The 22,388-nt window shown below is 44.4% G+C and overlaps 1 protein-coding gene across 2 annotated transcripts in view; it reads right to left on the bottom strand.

The window, feature by feature from the left end:
* Positions 1 to 1,012: 1,012 nt before the first annotated feature.
* The window catches only part of MRPS31 (mitochondrial ribosomal protein S31), a 232,440-nt gene continuing 211,064 nt past the window's right edge, over positions 1,013 to 22,388 (bottom strand). The window contains exons 5-7 of one of the 2 annotated variants that reach the window (XM_086935055.1): positions 21,516 to 21,595; positions 5,019 to 5,162; positions 1,013 to 1,401 (exon numbers count right to left, since the gene is read on the bottom strand). In XM_086935055.1, coding sequence (XP_086791181.1) covers positions 1,169 to 1,401; positions 5,019 to 5,162; positions 21,516 to 21,595 — 457 coding nt within the window. In that variant the 3' untranslated portion in view covers positions 1,013 to 1,168. The remainder of the gene's footprint in view (positions 1,402 to 5,018; positions 5,163 to 21,515; positions 21,596 to 22,388) is intronic. The other variant, XM_086935056.1, reaches the window with a different exon arrangement.

The following is a 22,388-nucleotide window of genomic DNA, read 5'->3' as shown; positions in this document are numbered from 1 at the left end:
TGTTTCAACAGGCCATGAATGAGATGTGCTGCAGCTTGTAGGACGTCACTAAGGGTTGCCAGTGTGGCAACTGGGAGGCCAGGGAGTAGGGCACTACCACCATACAGATACAAGAGTATGAGAGTTTGAACAGCAGTTCTGAAGTTGCTTTCTGAATGGCTTTGACTTTTTTTTAGAAGACATAGCTGGTACTGGGCAGACTGTTTTTGGCAATGTGTTTCTTGTGGGTAAGGTTGGTGTACAGGGTGATTCCAAGTAACCTGGCATTCAGTGAAAGTTGGGATTTAAAGCCATCAAAGTTCATGTCTTTTAGCCAAGTTTGTACTATTTGTTGCTTGTTGTTCTTGGCAAATAACAGGAATTCTGTCTTGGTTGAGTTGCACTTTAGGCTGGTGCAGGACATCCAGGATCATCATCTGCTCAGCCGTGCTGTGCACTTTCTAGTCTAATCAGGGATATTGAGGATCATGATGGACCAGACGAGCAAACCTTAGGTGTTTTGATCTCTCTAAGGAAGCTCCATTTAATCCAAATATGAGACCCTGGATATTAGCTTTAGCACTATTCTTAAGTTTCGAACTCAAGACTTTCTACAGAAGGATATTCATGGATAATTAATGACCTGATTATGTAGACCAGGCTGTCATGAGATTCTCTTCTTGGCAGTCTACTTTAGTGAGCCTACACATGATATCTCTGTAAGTCATTAATTGGAACAGTGTCAGCAATTACACTACCCAACTATTTAGATTGGGATAAACCTGACATTTTGAAAAAGGTAGGTTTCTGATGAATACTACTGCCTACAGATTCTTCACCTGCTGAATATCACTGGTACCAGACTGGAGCCGGAACCTTATGACATAGCTCTCCAAGGCCAGCAGGTGGAAGGTCATGTTCTGAGTTAACGTACACCATGTGCAACTAAACGGCACTAAACCATATTGTCTATCACCTCAAATACACATTCAACTCACATTCAAACATTAAGTATGGCCATAAGATAGAATTATTCAATATAGTGACAATATTAGCTTTATTGATCAGACAAAATGAAAATAGTATTTAAGATACTTTTATGCTATCAAAAAAAGCACAAAAACATTTCTTTGAAAATCAAACATAGCTTTAAGTTTACACAAAAACTCAGATTGGCTTAGTTGACTCTTTAGTTGAGGCACAGGCCGCTCTCACGTAAAATGTCCTCCTTTTGTTGGAAGTAATCATAGTACCACTGAATGTGCTCGGTTTTTTGCTTCACAGTTAAACATGGGTTTTTGGAAAGCCCACAGATTACTAGTTCCATGAAGTGGCGAATTGGTCCTTGTTTTGGGAAATCTTCCAAGTGTTTTTCCAGAAAAACATGCTCATGAAATTCAACTTTCTGCTCCTCTTCAAGACCTACAAAATAATAAATTGTAAAAATGTAAGGGATAGGAAATAAGAAAAGGATTTGAAATAAAGCCAATCTAATAAGGACTATATGACTGCACAAATGACTCATACGTTGATGAAAGTCACCAGTCACTCCTTTCCATTCTAAATTAGGCACACAAACTGACCAGTATCACAACTCGAGATCAGTGCTGCATTGGGATACAAAAGGAGCGCAGGAAAATATTAATACTAATGCTATTAATACTAAGCAGGTGACCATAGTAAGCAAGTGTGACTCTATTTTTATGGTCTGGAATAACATTACTCCCTTTGAGTGGGATTTACTACTGTAGATTTCTCTGCACTTGTAGAGTAAATGAACTATTCTCAGCCATAGTATATCTATGACCAAAAAAAACATTTATTATTAACTATGAATTTATTTTTAAATGCCTACAGACTTCCACCTGGATGCCCAAACCAGACAGCGATAGGAAGAGAGTGCCGAAGGACCCCACCACTGCTTAATATGTGCTGGTGGTAGGGGCTACCTGCACTCATTATTGGGGACCAACACTTATTTTCCTTCATCAGATATTTACCAAGAGAAGGGAGAGAAAAACAAACAATACAAAGAGACAGAGAAAGCGAATGATAGAAAAAACACCAGAAAGGGAGAAGGCAGGAACCTGTAAGAGTGTGATAAAGGGGCTAGGAGTATCTGGTAGTATATTAAAAAGGCTTGAACTGGATTCAAGAACAGGCAGCCTTGGTATTGGGTGCATCATCATTTAAAAGCATTGGGTGCGAGCTATGTAGCGGAGCTTCGGGCACCGGCACTCATTCTTTTACAAACTAAGCACTTGATTTAACTATGATTCACCTATAAGGAAAAGAGAGCATGCAGCAGTCTTTAGATGGATAACTGATTTGCCCATGTGTCATAGGCCTAATGCAGTGTCATGCTCCTCACACAGGAAAAATCACAGCAGCCATAATTCACATGCATGACCAGTGTCGGATGAGCACCCCAGTAAGTCTTACTTATAAAACAACCCATCAAACCAATTAGAAGTGAGAGAGAGCAGTAGGGGGTGGGATCAAGGACCCGAGAGTCCACACCAGGCCTTGTCCAAGCTTATGATAGGGCTGTAATTTTAAAGATAAGATGTCAGTGTTCCAGAGGGTGGTACAAACTGGGCAGGACTCTTACCTACAAACAATGCATCGCCTTCTCTCGAGAGAATTAAATCAGTTATCATACCTCAGGAGGAGTACCTCAGATGTTTCTGCCCTGGTGAGTGTACCAATCTTTACCAGCCTTCTGCTCATACCCAACTAATACAGGGACTCGATATCCACATACAGATAGATATCCCTTACTCTGCAGGGAGGTTTGATATCCAGAGAGTCACACTGGACGTCAGTCAGCATGAAACTGGTAAAACAGGAATTGTTCTGTTTGAGGTGTACTTTATAGTCCCCAAATGTGGGATGGAACTAGAAAGGTAGTTCATACACGGTTTAGTTCCATTAATTAATTTGACATACATATGTTAATTACATTTACATCTGTCAAACATGTTTTAGGATTAAGCATATTGTTTGTATTTTACACTTTGGAGTTAACTGGGTAAGAAAACGACTCTCCAAAATATTATGCATTTCTGAATTGAGGTGAGACACATTCTGTTGAAACTGTTTACATCATGATTTTGATGCCCAAATTTCACAATAAAAGAGCACGGCAAACTCATTAACGTACCTATACACCTAACAAAGGGTTTTCACAATGATCCCTTGGGTAACCTTCATGAACTTACCCGGATATATTTAACTGTTACTTCGACACAAGGGCATAAGATTCATAAAAGCATTAGTAAGTATGGGAAGTAGGCTACAGGAGTACTAGTTTACCTCCTCAAATGCTTTTGTCAATCAGCCTCGAAGCCTACAAATCCCTACTTGTAAAAGTCCCAAGTGGACACAACCCTTTCTGTTTGTACTAAGTGTATATGAACTTTCTCACTGTAGATGTCCTGGGGCCAATTCACAAAGCACTGCAAGAGTACCTAAAAGCCTACTACTTTATTTACTCCAAAAATGCAATAGACTCCGAGGGTTTTGGCGCAATGAACAAAGCTTCAGAATATTATATTAGTAGCAAGAGGAGAATACACGAGGTGGGTTTAATGCAGGAAAGCAAATATAGGGAGGTTTTTCAAAGAAACTACCTCAATACTCAGGATTTGCTAATGCTAATCTAACAAATGTATTAATAACTACAAATCGGAAATATTGAATAAACAATGATAGCACCATGAACACAAACACCTCGATATGCGGCCTTGGGGTTTATCGGCGTTGAAAAGTTTCAACTCCCGCAAAGCCATTTTGTGGGTTAAGTCTATCATATCATTAAATCATACACAGTTTCATTTTACGATAACATGCAAACTGTTGGGCTGTGTTCATTAATATGCGACTTTTTTCTTTCATAATCATTTTTCATAGAGGCATCTACTTATTTTCAATTTTCCTCAACAATAACTTACTGTTTGTCTAAAGAACGTTATGTCCATATTTCCATAAAAAATGCTACAAAACTAGGAAGTCAAACGCTTGCATGTCTTCACATGTAAATGTAAATGTAAATGTGTGTATACTTGTAAAGCGCACTATCACCTAGAAGGTATCTTGGCGCTGCATACCGCTGTGGAACCCGTCCTGGCTTTCCCTGTGAGATGCCCCTTACTGGGCACCTCCAAGGTGAGGCCAGGCATCCTAGTGCTTTCGGGGCCGTTGTGGAGATTAAGCAAGCTATTGCCCAGAGTTGCAGAGTGGGACCCATGATTAGAGTAGGCGCCAAGGCAAGAATTATCGAGTCCGTGGACATTGAGCCCAAGACCCTGCCGCCTCGGGAATTGAACCCTGGTCCCGGGCCAGACCTCTGCCTCAGGGTCTGCTGCTCTAATCGGTGAGCCACACCACTCCACATGTCATCAGAAGTATGACTGCCCTTATATATTTAAATAGTGAACATATGCCGATTGAGATGATTGTTACAGTTTCTTGTTTTTAATTTGAACTGCAACAAAAAATATTAAAAAAAGAAGTATTTCTAAATCAACTACAATAAATTCTGGTGGAACTGTGCGACATACTTATTACAAATGGCAGACAGTCCCCGAGCCAGAAACGCGGGAACAGCCCAAGCCAGCAGGAAAGGAAATCTCTGCCCATACTGCACTTCAACAGTCATTTAGACGTGTGAACTGATGTCCTCTCAGGGCACAATCACGCTGGACATAGAATCAGACACGAGAGATGGGTCACTTTGATATACCTGCACACTCACGTTTGCTATGATGCTTTTCAAGCCAAAGGGGTTAAAGAAGGGATGAAATGCTGTGCATTTTATAATGTGTTACAACAAACAAATGATGGACGCATTTTATAATGGCCCCTGATAATAAATGATGCATAAACCATGCTGCAGACACTACTCTGACTTTCACCCTCAAAGAGCCTCTATTGTGGACCATGGATGACACAAAGGTACCTGTGCTACATCCATGCATCCTTGTATGATGGACACTAGCCTGTGCCGCACAGTAAACAGTGTCCATTGGCCGACAAACCTGCTTCGTTGTGAATGGGGAACTCCCAAAGCTTCCCTTCTTTTGTCCACTGGATCATCTCCTCGAACCCGTTACGCGGTAATCGCTGGTTGACTGATGCAATCTCATTTGCCAGCTCCAGATCCCACAGGGTTGGCTTGGAGTCTGGGAAAACAAAGACACTCATCAAACAACATGATCTGACAATTCACTACTGCATTCAGAGTATACATTGTAAGTAAATCAATGATTTGTATAATAAGAAAATATGTAGTTAGAAGAAAACGATATTCATTTTAGATTTGTTGTGCTGAACACTAAGAGGAGGGTACTTGGTGTACCAAATTAATTTACCTGCAACAATACTGGATTAAGCCTGTGTTCTGTCTTCAGTTTATGGAGGACAGTGCCACATTATTTATTATACTTGGGTTGACAAAGCAAGGGGAGTCTTAGGTCTAACACAGCCTGAAATGGAGCTATTCTTTCTTTGCAGTAAGGGCACCACTGCTTAGCAATATATTTTGAGGGCATCTGTTTTTTGATTGAAGCAAATCCAAAATCTAACAAGACGGAGCATCTTTTAGAGTACTCTGCTCTGTGTAACTCATAATTGCCTCGCCTCATTTAGAGGTGGGAGAGGAGGGGAGTGTGGGGGGTTTGAAGCTTCAGGTTACTCTGGTGGCCTAAACCTCTGAACTGGCTGCCTGTCTGCCACTGGCACGGCAGGTCATAACAACGGTCACCCACACTATTTAGGACAGGTAACATCACTACACCATCCACGGGGAAACGCCATTCAATCCATGGTGGTCCCAGACACAAATCAAACCATGACCCTGACACATGAGAGAAAAATGAGTATGCATCAGGGTCATGTTTTGTTCTTGTTTTCAAAAAACATACTCAATGAGGGCTAGGGCCTAAATGATCCAGTTCAATATTATAGCTCAGACCATAGAGCTAAAAAGTAGCTGCAAACTTTACAAAGGAAGACAAGACTGTTCAAAGGAGAGTGTCTGAAGATATTGAGTTCAAGTTCAAGTTCAGAGATTTGTATAGCGCACTACTCACCCAGAGGGTCTCAAGGCGCTTGAGGGAGGGAGGGTGCTTTACTTATTGAATATCCAAGTTTTTAGTTGCTTTCTGAAGGCGAGGTGGTCCTGTGTAAGGCGGAGGTGGGTGGGGAGAGAATTCCAGGTCTTGGCCGCTAAGTAGGAGAAGGATCTTCCCCCATGGTGGATTTATGGATGCGCGGAATAGCGGCGAGGGCTTGATTGGATAATCGTAGTTGGCGGGAGGGGGTGTAGAAGGACAGTCGCGTGTTGAGGCATTCGGGTCATTGGTCGTAGAGGGCTTTGTGTGCGTGGGTGAGGAGGCGGAACGTTAGTCTCTTGTTGATGGGGAGCCAATGGAGGTCTTTTAGGTGGTCAGAAATGTGAGCTTGCTGAGGGATGTCCAATATGAGTCTGGCTGAGGCGTTTTGGATTCGTTGGAGTTTTTTCTGTAGTTTGGCTGTGGTTCCGACGTAAAGGGTGTTTCCGTAGTCCAGACGGCTGGTGACTAGTGCGTGGGTGACCGTCTTTCTTGTTTCGGTGGGGATCCAACAGAAGATTTTTTTGAGCATGCGGAGGATGTTGAAGCAAGATGATGAGACGGCGTTGGCTTGTCTGGTCATCGAGAGGGAGGAGTCCAGGATGAAGCCAAGGTTACGTGCGTGATCCGTAGGTCTGGGTGCGGTTCCCAGGGCCGGTGGCCACCAAGAGTCGTCCCAGGCAGAGGGGGATGATCCTAAGATGAGGACTTCCGTTTTGTCCGAGTTTAGTTTTAGACGGCTGTTCTTCATCCACTCGGCTACGTCTTTCATCCCTTCGTGTAGGTTGGTTTTGGCGGTGTTTGGGTCTTTGGTGAGGGATAGGATCAGTTGAGTGTCGTCTGCGTAGGAGATAATGTTGAGGTTGTGTTGGCGTGCAATGGATGCGAGGGGACTCATGTATACATTGAAGAGGGTGGGACTGAGTGATGATCCTTGTGGTACTCCGCAGATGATTTCAGTGGCCTCTGATGTAAAAGGGGGGAGGCGGACTCTTTGGGTTCTTCCAGCGAGGAACGAGATGATCCAGTTCAATGCTTTCCCTTGTATTCCGATGTTGCTGAGGCATTGTATGAGGGTGCTATGACAGACTGTGTCGAAGGCTGCGGAGAGGTCGAGTAGGATGAGGGCAACTGTTTCTCCGTTGTCCAGTAGTGTTCGAATGTCGTCTGTTGCTGCGATGAGGGCGGTTTCGGTGCTGTGTTTGGCTCGGAATCCGGACTGTGATGGGTCGAGGGATTTGTTGGATTCAAGGAAGGCAGCGAGCTGATTATTGACGGCTTTCTCAATGACTTTGGCAGGGAATGGGAGGAGCGAGATGGGGCGGTAGTTCTTAAGTTCAGTGGGATCTGCTGTGGGTTTCTTCAGAAGGGCGCTGAGTTCGGCATGTTTCCAACTTTCCGGGAAGGTAGCGGAGTTGAAGGAACAGTTGATGACATCGCGGAGATGGGGTGCGATGATGGAGTCTGCTTTGTTGAAAATGTGGCGGGGACATGGATTGGTTGGCGATCCTGAGTGGATGGAGTTCATCAGGCAGATGGTGTCTTCGGTGGTGATTGGGTTCCAGGCGCAAAGGTTGTTAGAGTGCGGTTTTGGTTCGGAGGTGGGTGGAGTGGGCTGGTGTTCGGACTGGTTTTCAAAGCTGTTATGTATGTCGGCGATTTTGTTGTAGAAGAATGAGGATAGAGAGTCGCAGAGGTCTTGGGAGGGAGTGATGTCGTTGGTGCCGGCGGTGGGTTTGGTAAATTCTTTGGCGATGTTGAATAGTTCCTTGCTGTTTTGGGCATTGTTGTCAAGTCGATCCTTGAATGCTGATTTCTTGGTGGATTGGATCAGTTGGTGGTGTTTGCGGGTGGCGTTCTTGAAGGTGGCCAGGTTGTCAGTGGATGGGTTTTTTCTCCAGGCTTTCTCGAGAGTACGACAGATCTTCTTGGATTTCTTAAGGTCATCGTTGAACCATGGGGCTTTTTTGCTATTTTGCTTGAAAAGATGGTTCTTCAAGGGTGCTAGTTCGACGGGGGTGTGGGTGATCCATTGTGTGAGGTTGGTGGCTGCTTGGTTTGGGTCCGATGATATGGCAGGGGGGTTTTGGTGGAGCGAGGTGAAGAGCTGGTCGGTGGTGATTTTGTTCCAATTTCTTCGAGGAATAGGATGTGGGGGGTTGTGGGTCGTGGTCTTGTTGTAGCTGAAGTGAACGCAGCTGTGGTCCGTCCAATGGAGGGCTGTGGTGTGGTCGAAGGAGATGTGCTTGCTGGAGGTGAAGATAGGGTCGAGCGTGTGTTCGGCAAGGTGGGTGGGGGTGTCAACAAGTTGTTGGCACACAGACATTGACACACAGGGCCGGATTATGATGTTGCAGTTTAGAAGCGCTCAACCTTAGGGTGTCGGTTTTGACCACATGATTACGATGCGACCCAAACATCCATTTTCCAATGAAAGGTTGTGCGGCGGGCGGAAAAGGCCTGCAGCACAAGCTTCCATTGAAAAATTGATGTTTGTGAACATCCCTGCACCGTGTGGCAGGCACCATTGTCACATGGTGCAGGGATGTTTACCCCAGACCCCATTATGGAGGGCCAGTGTGGCTTTCCGACAGCCTTTCCATGTCGGAAAGGCTGACAAGGAATGGCTGTTGGAAACCGACATCATAATCCTGATGGCGAAACCGCCATCATTAAGGGCTTGTGCGGTCTTTCCGAAGCACTCCTTGAGCCCATCAGACCCACGTCGCAATTGCCCCACAGGATTAACCCCTTCCCCGCCGGGCTAATTCCACCGCAGTGTGGGGGGGGCGCGCACGGTGCCACGGTGCTCGTGACAAGCTCAGCTTATCACGCTGCACAGTGGAGCTGTGCTCATGACGAGTGGAGCTCGTCATGACTCTGCCCACCCAATGGAACGCCCCGCACAGGAAGGGAATTATCCCTTCGGGGGCGTTCCGCGGCGGTTATGACGAGCTCAGCTCATCATGAGCACAGCTCCACTGTGCCTCATGACGAGCTGAGCTCGTCATGAGTGTCAAAGGAGTTAACTCTGACCACCGTCATCCTAATACGGCGGTCGAACTGTAAACCTACCATGTCAGGTGGAAAGCCTCTAGCTGGTCAGAGGCTTCGGCCAGACTTCATAATGAGGCCCACAGTGTTTGATAATAAAAGGAACACTATACAAACTAATTTCACTAAGCTTCATTGTATGCAAATCTAACTTATTCTAGTATTCTGAAAATTGACAATGGATACAGCCCTCCTAGACCTAAAATGGCCACCCCAGCTGGAGGCAGTGAAAGGCCTTAACCCAGATGCAAGAACTCAAACTCTCCTTATATATTACTGCAGGTGCCTAAATCCAGTTATCTGAGCAACTTTCAATCCAACTGCTTTACCCCAATGTCAAATATCAACAGTGACCCTTAAAGTGAGTGCCAGCGCCCATAACCGGCTTCAATAAGTCACCATGTTTCCACGAGGCCTAGTTGTATGGCCGGACTGCCAAACGACGACTGCTCATTTTGGGGGAGAAGTCAAGATTAATGGGAATATTTATCCCACATCTATAATAGCAAAAACAAACTGAATAACAAAAAAGAAATGGAATGGCAGACTACATAGTGGAATTCTCAGGAGTTTCTGTTCACTAATTGCTTGCTTTCACAGTCATTTGCAATAAATGGCACAAAAATGCCTGGGTCTCGTGCTCAATGTGCCAGAGGGGATCGAGCTTCACTGTACTAATAGGGCCCAATATTATAAATAACTTTGGGGTTGCCTGTGTTCCTGTTAACAGTCGACTGCGCCTCTCCGATGAAAGTGCACTACTTCTTTTGCCGTGAGGTCAGAATCGATTCGCATATGGTTGGCCCTCATTTAAAATGCACCTGTGAGCTAAAAAAACACAAATAAATGAATGCTACTGAGAGGACTATTCAGTCTTTAAGTTCAATTCGAGAATGTCCACCAATCACTATTTTGTGCTCCAAATAGTTTCATGCAGGGGCACTCCTCTCCTTGATCTTCTGCTCTTGCTTCATGACACTGTTTCTCTGACTCTCCAGTAAGGTGCATAGTCAGTGTGAGGAGTCTGGCTTCCTACCAGACACATTTTCAAAACACAGCCCATTTCTTTATAATGACAGACTCCAAAGCTTCTGCAAAGCAATTTCTCAACCAATTTGGACTCCCATGCCCCTTCACCTCAGGGTTTCGAAAAGTGTGTTCCCCGAATACTTTGAGTGCAAATGTGCTCTTGAGTCTGGTGCAAGTGCTCTAGTAATGGGCAAGGTATGGTTGATCATGTTAGCACCCTATTCCTTCCTTTAAGAGGCCACTGGTGAGTTTGTAAAGGTTTTTCTTTCCTAATAAAAGTAATCCGATTCCATGGCTGTACAATTTGTTGGTTGTGCTTTGCTAGTAAAAATGGCTCATTGGGGTCTTAAATTAAAAAATGGAGGAAATCACAATGACAGCAAGGCCATCTTGAGCAAAGTAGACAACACGGTTCCCTCCTTCTAGTTTATCAGCCCTCCCTTATGAAGAGCAGGCCAAAAATGTCAAGGGATCCAACAGTAGATTTAACTTTCATCCTTTACCGCAACCAGGTGATAAAAGAAATATTACAATTTAATATGAATAAGAACAAATACAGGAATAGTCTCACAGTTTCTTTTCGAATTATTATTTTCAGAGTCCTGGATGCAGAAGTTTCACTCATTCCTGGCAAAAGTAATTAAAAAAAGACCCAGGCTTCTCCAAAAATATAAGAAATGCAAATGCGGCGTTGGGAATCGTTTCTTCAGTTCAACGTTGCTTGTTAAAAATCAAAATCTGAAAATTGTATTTCCGGAGCCAACAAGGAAGATGTGGGAGAATCAAATATCTTGTGGTATTTCCTGGTATTCTGGGGGGGTGGCGGGAGGTGTTTTTCAAAACAGCTCTCAGCCGCGGCTATTGAGCAATAAGAGCGTGGCCTTGAAGGGGTCAGCGAGTCTTGTGAGGCTGCTTGAAAACGAAACCCCAACGTGCTTTAGAAAAACATCACCTACATGAAGGCTGCCATGCCACATTCATTATCATTTTCGTGTACAGCACTTAGGCAATACCGGTTTCGAAACCCTGCAGAGGTTTCACACTGTATGCTTTGCTGCACCATTCTCCCAGGCAACTCAACTCTTTATAGGCCTCACCTGAGAACACCACACATGCATTCAGTGGCATGTAGATGACGAATTGCCTTTAATAACTATGATTCATCCAATCAGTACACAGCAGAAAGAACTTTACACACACACACACACACACACACACACACACACACACACACACACACACACACCCACACACACACACACACACACACACAAATAAATAAAATCCGATATGGCACAACTGGCCATCATCAAAATCTCAACAGCAACTTTGATCCAACAATACTACATCATACTTTCTAATACCACCTCAATGGCGCCTTGAACCCACCCCCTTCCCCCCCCCCCCACACACGCCCCTCTCACTGCTCTTGCCCCCCCCCCCCTCCCCATTACCAGCTTAAGAAGGGTAGGGTGATACAAGACAGTAGTAAATTGTCATTCCATTGTTGTTTATTTTTCCTTCGAGTGTAATGGGAGATAAAACTGGTCCCCAAACACTCCAATCAGACGCACATAAAGACCAATAACTGAGCCGTGGAGCAAGGTGGAACAAATGGTACAGAAGAGCACAAATGAGAAAGAAGAGAGGGAAGGAGGGATTATGAGAAACAAAATGAGAAATTAATGGATGAAAAGAAGGATTTGCCGATGATGGAGAAAAGAGTGTATGGATGAGTAGAAGTATGGACGGACGCATGGATGGAGAGAAAAATAGATGAATCAAGAGAAAGACAAAGAAGGGTAGGTGGATGGAGAGAAAGATAAATGGGGACAAAGTTGGAGTGAATAATGGATGGATGGATGAAGGAAGGCAGGAAAGGTGGATGGATGAAGAGAAGGAATGAGATGGTTGGATGGTTAGAAAAGTGGAATAGGCAAAGCAGGCTGGAGAAAAGAAAGGGTGGGTGGACAGATGAGAAAGAACGAAGAATGGAGGGAAGGAAGGAAGGAGGGATGGATGGATGGACAGATGAGAAGTATGTGATTGAGAGAAGTAAGGAAAGAAAGAAGAAAAGTAGAAAAGAGTGTATGGATGGTTGGATAAAAAAAGAACGATGGAAAGGATGAAGGAATGATCCATGAATAGATAGATGGAAAAAAAGGATGCAGAGAAGTAAAGGATAATTGAAAAAAAAGATGAACTTTTTCTTGTGCATCAGTGCCTCTTTATAACTGCTTGTAAAATATATAGCATTTTTAGCCAATGTTGATTCGTTTCATTAAAACGAACGTGTCCCAATTTTTCAAAATGTTCTTTACGACTGACTCCTTTCCTGAACAACCTTGGAACAGCAGCCACAGTAGGAAGCCCTTGAAAAATGTGAATATTTCATGAACCTCCATACAGAGCTACTTAAGAAACGTCTACAGTGTTGGAAAAATTCTTTCGGAATTGAGGTGTAAATGCACCATTTGGTCCAAATGTCCTTCAGTGAAAGCAAACCTCCCGGAATGAGTGCCAGCCTCACTCACTCGCTCGCTCAGTTCCCTTTTGCATACGGTTCCAGGTGGTGGGTATTACATTTTTCTGTCTGTTCACTGACCGTCCCACTTAGAACTCTTCCTTTCTCAAATACAACAGATATTTTAAAACTGTCGACCATGAAAAAACTCTTAAAGTGCACCTTTTGCTGTAAGTCAGCTAGAGCACTTCACTCTGGGCTTGTGACAGTCATGTTTCACGAGGTTTTCAACCGATTACAAAATTCCATGCAATTCATGGAGATTGCAATTCAGATTAAATAATGAACATTCCGTATTCCCCAATCTCGAGAACTCGTGTGACAAATGCTGCAGTAAAACTTAGAGCTGACTTTAATAATGTCCTTTTCAGCAGGGCCTGAAAGTTTGTTTTGTCTCGGATGTAGATACAACAGCCCCTCCTGCCGCATCCGTTCAAAATGAAGAAAATTAGGCTCTGACATTTTGACTTACATTAGCCCATTCTGCCCTCCTTTTAGCTAAAGGTATCAGCTCCTCCTTTTGTCTCAGCATTCAGATGAGTATTCCTTTGAAGGCTACCTTTCGGGTTTCCGTCTAGGAGATCTGCAATTGCTTTGCCTCCCAACATATGCAAAGCAATTTCCAAAGTCATGGAAGTAATGACCTAGGTGATGTGCGGTTTTAGAGTGAGGTAGGTAGGAGGAGAGAGCTAGAGATACGGAGAAAGAGATGTAAAGAGAGCTGGGGGAACACTCGGGGATGAAGAAGAGATGGAGAAGACGAAAGGCAGGGTGAGTTAGAGAAAGGTCAAGACAGACAGTAGTAGATATGTAGAAGTGTGGTTTTGAAAGACGTATAGAGACCGGAAAGACAGAGTGGCGAGGTAGAGAGAAGAGACAAATGAGAAGTGAGGTAGAGAAAGAAAAGTCAGATAAAGAGAGTAGTTGCAGAAAGAGAGGTAGAGAAAGAGGAGACAAGGGAAGAAAGAGTTGAGGTGCAAAGGGAAAACAGGTGATGTAGAGAGACAAGTGATGAAAAGAAATAGGTGGTGTTGAAAGAGTGGTAGAGAGAGATTGGGAGGTAGAAAGTGAGGTAGAGAGAGATATAAAGCTAAAGTGGAAGAGAGGTGATGTAGCTAGGGTGGTCAAAAACAGAAAAGGAGGTACAGAGAAAGATGAGAAGGAATGAAAGAAAAAGTTGGATAGAGGAAGAGTGGTGCCAACAGTGGAGTAAGGTAGCGAGAGAGGTCAGATAGAGGAAACACAGGTAGAAAGAGACAGTAGGTGAAGAGGTAAGGTAAGGAATGAATGGTGAGGTAAGCTGAGAACCTATGTGATGAAGGAAAGAAGAGATGAGGTAGTGAGAGATGTGAGCTAGAGAGAGAAATGAGGAGGACAGGTTACGTGGATGAGAGAGGTGAGATAAAGGAGAATAGGTTACTTACCTTTGGCAATGTTCTTTCTATTAGGTGCTCTATCTAACCACAAATATCTCACTTTGTGAATACTTTCCAAGCATCAGACTGGAGCCGGAAACTCTTTAGCAGTGCCCTGCATGCCAGTAGGTGGCGTTGTGTGACGTATTGCCGGAATTGATGTGCAGAGCCACATATAGCTACACTTGTGAGCAGACATCACTTGCTTTCGAGGTCACCCATGCCCCCGGATGCAGAGTCCAACAGCAGATTGGTGTGAACTAGTGTGCAGCTCTCTAAACTAAGGATGTTTTCAGTGCAAGAGGGTGCAGTTCACAGAATAGGGAGGATAGGAGGGTCCGTGAGGAATCAGGGTGTTGGAGTATCTACCAGAAAGAGCGTTACCGAAGGTAAGTAGATTGTTTTTCTGACAGATAACTTCTACTCGCAGATTTCTTTCCTTTTGATAAAGTACCAAGGCAGTACATTCCAGGTGGCGGGGCAGTGAACTGGTTGAAACCAAAAGGTCCTGCTGGACAAAGCGCCCTTCTCCTTGGACCTGGCTATCCAGGCAGTAGGGCTTAATGAAATGTGGAGTGACGCCCACGTAGCAGCCTGGCAAATATCTCGAACATGCACTTCATGTGCCAATGCAGAGTGAGCATCCTTGGTTCTAGTGGAATGAGCCCTCAAACCTTCCAGGGGCTGCTTCTTGGCCAATACATAGAAGATTTTAATGTAGAGCATAATCCACTGAGAGATAGTTCTCTTCTGCACTGCTTTATCCTACTTCCAGTGAATCTCACAGAGATATTCTCGGGTACGATGGATGGGAAAGCTAAGAGTTCCTTTAGGATGCAGGTGATGGAGTCTCTCCTCCTCCTCCTACAGGGGTGCAGTGGAGCAATAAAAATCCGCAGAGAAATATTTTGCCCAACGCGAAACTGAGTCACTGCTAACGGGAGGGAGGAGGCCTGCATTCTCAAGAGCAATTTATCACAGTAAAACTTGGTGTATGGCTGGCTGCCAGGAAGGGGTTGTAGCTCACTCACCTGCAGCGCTGATGTTATGGTGATAAGAATGACTATCTTGAGGGTCAGAAGCCAAAGGGGACAACTATTTAGCGGTTCAAAAGGAGTGCACAAAAGAAAAGTAAGGACCAAATTAAAGTCCCACTGGGGCATAATTATGGAGAAGGTGGAAACATAGGTTATAAACCGTCCAAGAAACGCATCAGAACAGTTGACTAAACCAGTGGTTCCCAAACTGGGGTCCATGGACCCCTAGGGGTCCGTGACACATTCCCTGGGGGTCCCCAGGCAGCAGTTTTAAAAGCACTACAAAGTTCCTTGTTTAATCAGCAGTTTTCAGAGCAACAATAAAAGTGTCAAGATAACTCTGGTGATTAATGTACCTGCTGGAGAGATATGGTAGTTTTGTCTAGTGGCAGCTTTGCCTTCACTAAGGAAGCGCAGAGGTTTAATATGCCTGCTGCAAAGAACGTGTACCTACCATGCATTTAAAAAACAATATTTTATGTGTATAGCTCAGTGGGTTACTGCTTTTGTTACAGAGAGTCTGTTGTTACTGTGCAGTTCATAAGTTACAATCGTAAACTAGCACAGTGAGCTATGAACTGGTATCATAGAGCTGCATTCAAACTTCATGGTATAAGTTAGTAAGTTTTTTCTCAGTCTTTTATTATCCTGATGCTGCTAATACGGGTTTATTTGGGTAGAGATACATTCTTATTATTAATGTCAATGCTAACTACTGTGTTATGTTCTGAATCCTGAGTTTGTGCTTCTCCAGGCCAAGCACTCTTAAAAAATGCCTACCCGTATGTATGACATGTGAATCCTACACCTTGAAGTCCTTTTGCCTTATGTAACATTTTCTATACATTGATTTACACAAGTATGATCATTGTCTCTGCCCTACACTGGTATGAGAGATGCTATAAAACAAATGCAATACATGGGACAGAGGGGCTATGGAGAGATGAGGGGCACTGTTGGAGGGTGATAGTGAGGGAATCATTGAAGAGCCCCAACAAAGTTCGTTGTAACCTGGTACACAGTAAGGTCATCATTTACTATGCTTTAAAAGCTAATACAATTCAATATATGAAGACAAAGGCATATGGAATGCACCATTTTTTTCTACTTTTCTTGGGGGGGGGGGGGGGGGGGGGAACCCCCAAGCTCCCTTTGTAGTGGTCAGGCTCACTTGCTGCACTTGGTGCGCACCGTATAGGGACTGGTTTAACAATATTTGCCATGGCTGCTTTGGGTTTCAGTACGGCCCTGGCAGTAGCAGGGGTCTCCTACCAAGAAATAAAAGCAAACATTCAAAAGTTGGTCGCCAAGGTGCAGCAACAATTTACCCATTAAAATCTTTAGATTTTGGAATTTTTTTTCAATATAAAATAATAAATCTTTAGCTATTACAGTATTTATTTGGTGTGCACTTGTTTGTGTATTTTTCATGAATTACTGTTTTAATGTTTGAAATTTAAATTGTACAAACTGCTGGGGGTTCCCTGGCTTCCAGGAGTGACTTACTGGGGGTCCTCAGGAGTCAAAGGTTTGGGAACCACTGGACTAAACCAGAGAAGGCGTATCTGTCAACTGCAAAAAGGCAAGAGATGACAAGTACTCTTCAATGATGTCCAAAGCTCCCCCTCTGCTTGTCCAATCTGGTGCCACTAGGATGATTTGGGCCTGGTCGTTCTTGAGCTTCTTCAGTACTCTAGGCAAGAGAGGTATCGGCAGGAAAGTGTACAGAAGTCCCAAATTCCAATCTGGATGGGACACACCTCTGACAGACAGACACTCTGGAAACTACACTGTGCAAAATTGCTGACATTTTCGGTCCACTGCAGTGGTGAAAAGATCTAGACAAGGTCTTTCTTATTTGCGGAAGAGACCATGTGCCAATTCCGGGTGTAACTTGTCATTTGTGATCTGCTGGGCGTTGGTGGCTGAGTTCGTCCACCCTGAGGTTTAGAGATCTTGCAAAGTTGTGTACAACTGGAAGAATCTTCTGGTGGTCAAGCAACTTCATTGAAATCTTCCTCGAACAGAGTCCACGGACCCACTCCACCCTTCCTGATGCAGTATCACATGGCAGTGGTGTTGTCTGTGAGGAAGTGTACCAGCCTCCATCTGGTTTCAGGTAGGAAGGCTTTCAATGCCAAACAGATGGTTTGCAGCTCCAGAAGATTGAGGTTGAGTGGGCCTCTGCCAGAGACCAGATGCCTAAGACCTCCACTTATTCAAATGGCCAACCCAAACCAGAAGCAATGCATCAGTCACCACAGTCAGCTCTGGGTGGGGCAGGGAGAGGGGTCTACCATTGACCCTATAGTGGCTCAGCAACCACCACTGCAAACCTTTTGCAGCCAACTCTGAAATCTGGATGAGATCAGAGAGAAACCGACTGGCGTTGTGCCAACTGGGATTTCAAATCCTAATACAGAGCCCAAATATGCCACCTGGCATGTTCAACCAGCAAGATGCAGGAGGTCATCAGCCCAGAAGCCTCGGAGTCATCCTCAATGAGATCCATGGCAGAGTCTGAAACATCTGGATCATAGTCTAAATGCCCTGTACACTATGCTCCTGGAAGAAAGGTGCAAAACTGCACTATGTCCTGAGTAGCTCCAATTAAAGGAAGCATCTGCAAAGGAGTCAGGTATCACACTGGCATGTTGATAGTGAACTCCAACAATGTCAGGAGGTTTGCTGTAGTGAAGAGGTGGGTGACAACTGTCTTGGGCAAGCTAGCCTTCAACAGTTAGTCAAGACATAGAGAGGCTGAAACCCCTGACCTCGGAAGATTGGCTGCAGGCACCGCCATTACTTTTGAGAATACCCAAGAGGCAACGGTGAGGCCAAAGCGGAGCACAGGGAACTGGAAATGCTCCTGCGATAAGGTGAACAGCAGGCAGCGCATGTGGGCTTGCAGGACGATGATGTGGAAATACGCATCCTGCAGGCACAACATTACCATTCAGTGTCCAGGATTGAGCACAGACAAGTCAAGACCTGGGCCAGGGTGGGAATCTTGAAATGTATCTTTCTGGAGAAAGACATTGACAGGTCAAAGGTCTTAAATAGGATGAAGGCCTCCGTCCTTCTACAGCAAAAGAAAGAAGCTGGAATAACAAAAACACAACCTACTTATGATGCCGGCACCCTCTTTATGGCTCCTTTGGCCAGAAGGGCCTGCGCTTCCTGCTGCAAAGGGGACAGATGGTCCTCAGTCAGTCATTCTCTGAATGGTGAAAAATGTGGTATGGGAGAAGGGTGTATCCGCACTAAACAATCTGTAGGACCCACTTGTCTTAAGTCACTGCCTACCAGCCTAGAAGAAAGTGCCGGATCCTGCCTCCAACAGGGTGACTGTGTGCCATGAAGGTCACACTAAAGGTGTTTTGTGACTGCAGCACCCGTGAAGGGAAGAAGGCGGACTGGGCTGCACGCAACCCCTGGTTACAATTGCCACAGCTTGAAAGGGCTGAGGAGTTTGCCAGTCTGAGTGCATCTCCTGTCAGTACTGAAAGCCCCTATCATAGCCACAGAGGGGATGAAATTACTGGAGGGGCTGACGTGGCCCAACTTTATTTAAAGATCTTGATGGCAGAGTTCTCTTTCACCAACACAGGTGAGACCCATCAAACGGCATGTTTCTCAAAGTGGATTGGACTTTGCCCAAGAAGCCCATGGGCCTCATCCAGGCATACAATCTGACTGACACAATGGTGCCAATTGCCCTACGGAGACAATCCCTGGTGTCTAATCCATATCGAATAGCAAACTTAGCCACATAATGGCGTTCTCAATAGGTTGTATGGGAACATGCTGCAAATCGCCCAGAACACTCGGAAAGATTTGGGAAATAGAATCCTAAAGGGTGTATGAATAACACGCCAAAAGGCAGCTGGTATTCATCAAATGTAGGGTTAAGCTAATAGAAGAAACCATTTGCTTCCCAAATGTTTCCAAGGGCTTCGATCCCCTGTCTGGTGGAGCGGTAGGGAATGTATTTGGGTTTACCTTACTTGCGGAGGCTTGCATCACAAGACTCTGGCGTTAGTGTGGAGTCAAAACAATTGGATCTCCCGGGTTTGGGCGATGGAGTCATGAAATTTGACTGTTCGCCGGATGTCCAGAACACGTTTTCAGCCAGGCCGTGTAAAGGGTGTCTGTAAGGGCCTCACTGAGCAGAAGTAATGGGTCTGTATTGGTTTACTCAGTCTGAAGCACTTCAGTGAGGACATTGGTTTTCACTTCCATTGTGGGTAATTCTAGTTCAAAGACCTCGGCCACCCTCCACATGTCCACTGTGAAGGAAGCACGATCTGCTCGAGGAAGGCTGGTGGCGAAATCAGTCCAGTGTTTGGTGGGGTGTGCAGGCCACTCAGAAGGAGGCCTTGCTTGCAGTTCCTTGGTGTGCCAGAGGGAGCCAGTAAAGAGCCAAACAGGTGCAGCATGACTTCACAAAACTCCTGCAGCATTGCAATCGGCTCTGAAGGGGATTGGTTTTGGGAGCGAGACCGAGAGTCACATTGATGCCCTTGAGCTTTCTCTGGAGTTTGAGAATGGTGGGGAAGGGGCAGAGTCCACTTGGACTTTTTCTGTTTCTTCTTCGACTTACCCGAAAACTTTGAGTGTGACGAAGAATGGCCACAAAAATGACTTTGGGAGTGGAACAGGTCCTTCCCTTTGATCTAAACCGGTCCAAGTGTGAAGGTTTCCAGTGCTTCACAACATAGAGCCTAACTTCTCGTTCCCAGGTGGCTTTCGGTTCATCAAGATACAGTCACTGCAGGCTATGGAGTTGTGTTCCAACCACAAGCACCACAGATAAACCTCCTGGGGATCTGTCACAGACATTTGTTTGCGGCAGTCCCTACAAGGTTTAAACCCTGTAGTTTTGGGGTAGGGGCATTTTCCTAGCACACTGGAATTTTAAGAAACATTTTGGCAAAAACTGTCTCAAAGAGACAAGGAGTAGCTCTGGTTCCACGTCTGGTGGCATAGAAAGAAAGGAACTGATGACAGTGTGCATGGGTGGAGCTTACATGCAACTCAGCACGTCACTCTCTGGGAGGAATGATGTCATCACGGAGCGACACATCGTCACATACCGTCAAGAGAGGCAGCAGTAGACAAAGGCTGGAAGAGAGGTAAGCTATGGAAAGAGGCAGGAGAGCAAGGAAGAGCGATTAAGGGGCAGATGTATCAAGATTCCATTTTGCAATTCATAAATAGCGATTTTTAAGGAATAGCTATTTAGAATTCGCAAAATGGAATGTATGAAAAAAATCGTAATTTTTTTGCGATTCCTTAATCTTCCTTATTTGCGAATTCGCATTTTGCGAATTCGCAAATAAGGAATAATTTCCCATGCATTCCTATGGGCCAGGAGCCCCATAGGAATAATTGTGAAGTAATTCTCAAATTGCGAATTCGCAATTTGCTAATCGCAATTTGAGAATTATTTCAAGGGTGCAGGGGTGTCTCACGGACACCCTGTTGCACCCCTGAAACTTACATGTGTGTGCATATGGCGCACATACATGCCCTATGGGCATGTATGTGTGTCACATGCCACCTTCAAAATTGCCAAATTGTGAATTTTTAAAGGATTTCGCAAATTAACACCAACCTCAAGTTGGTGTTGATTTGCGATTTTTTAACCAGAATTCGCAATTTTAAAAAGCTTCATACATGGCATTTAAGGAATCGCAAAATTGCGATTCCTTAAATGCTTAAGCAAAATAAGGAATCACAATTTTTTGCGATTCCTTATTTTGCTAATTTTACATACATGCCAAAAGATGCAAAATGTCCGTTTGCGATTCGTTAAGGCCAAAATTCTGCTAATTTTGGCCTTAACGAATCGCAAAAGGCTTGATACATCTAGGCCTAAGAGTCTTGTGGCTGTCCCGATCACTTTACCAGTGGGCTGCCTTGAAATGTGGGGTCTAGGCAGCTGCACACTTTGCCCATGCCTTTAAAAGTCTGTTTTTATGTACATCAAATGCCCACTTGCTCGGATATATATATCATCCATTTATAAAACACACCCTGCCCTTAATTAAATCGTAATACTGTTTACATTTCCATCCCAGTCCTGAAACGCCTTACCGAGTCCGTTGTTCAAAATAGAATAAGTCATAAATCTAAGATACCTTCTGAAACTTATTTTATTTATAAAGTTTTATATAGCGCAAACTTGATCCCGAAGGATCCACTGCAGAGAAGCCCCTTGAGGCGTGACCAATAAAAACTCATCTTCAGTGTGCGTTTCTGTACAAGTGCCCCTTTTTCTTATCAACTCCCCCAATATTTTAAGAATACACTCCATTTCCAAAACAATTTGGCAAATATCATTCCTTGATCCTCAACTTACCCAATTCAGTAGACCCTTCGTCTGCAGTGGCCGCAGCGTTAAATATATTGAGTCGTTTTCCTATGTACAGCCCCCGTCTACTGATTGGGAGAAAGAGAAAAGATAAAGACATTCAATGAGCCAAAAGTGAAAACTGCTCCGATTCCAAACTCTTTTGGATAAACTGGGCCATTTCATTACAACCATCAACACTGCCTCTCCAGGAGCCTTCCAAACAGCCCACCCACTGAATTGCCAAATTAGATAACCTGCCTGTTGGCAAGACAGACAAATTAATCTTTGCATTCAAGATAAGCATACATTATGCAGGTAATTGGGCACAGAAGCTCAATTCCCCACTCATCCCTCAGCAAAATGATTAGCATAATTGCAGGTTATTCAAACCCTAATTGTTTTCTATCGAAGTGGTTAGGAGGCCCAATTTAGCAGAGAGCAGCTAATTAGGTGCAGCAGTTGTGAGTCATAGCAGAAAATATGTACACATTATGGCTCCAAGTTGTAATTTCTGCTACATCAAACATTGCACAATTTAGAACAAAAACAATGAATGCCGATCAAAAGCGTCACTTTCTTACAAACTAGGCGCTCATCTGGCATTCATCAATGGCTCTCTGTCCTTCGTCGGTTTTTACTGCCTGTGACTCACGGGAAGAGCAGCTCAAGGCACATAATTAGCTCAGGTTGTTCTCTTTGAAAATGAAAACCTCAGAACAATTCTCTTTCTGTTACCATTCATGAAATAGGCTTCATTTGGGAGTAATAATGTGTACAAACTAATGAAAGAACAGCTATTGACACTCGAGATAACATACAGGGCACACTGACTTAAATGTTGACTGACTGTTGCAATTTAGTATTTCGACCCTTTATGTT

Source organism: Lissotriton vulgaris, chromosome 8, assembly GCF_964263255.1.
Source record: "Lissotriton vulgaris chromosome 8, aLisVul1.2, whole genome shotgun sequence".
Taxonomy (NCBI): domain Eukaryota; kingdom Metazoa; phylum Chordata; class Amphibia; order Caudata; family Salamandridae; genus Lissotriton; species Lissotriton vulgaris.
The sequence above is the reverse complement of the archived record's forward strand: the minus strand, read 5'-3'. Positions and strand labels throughout refer to the sequence as shown.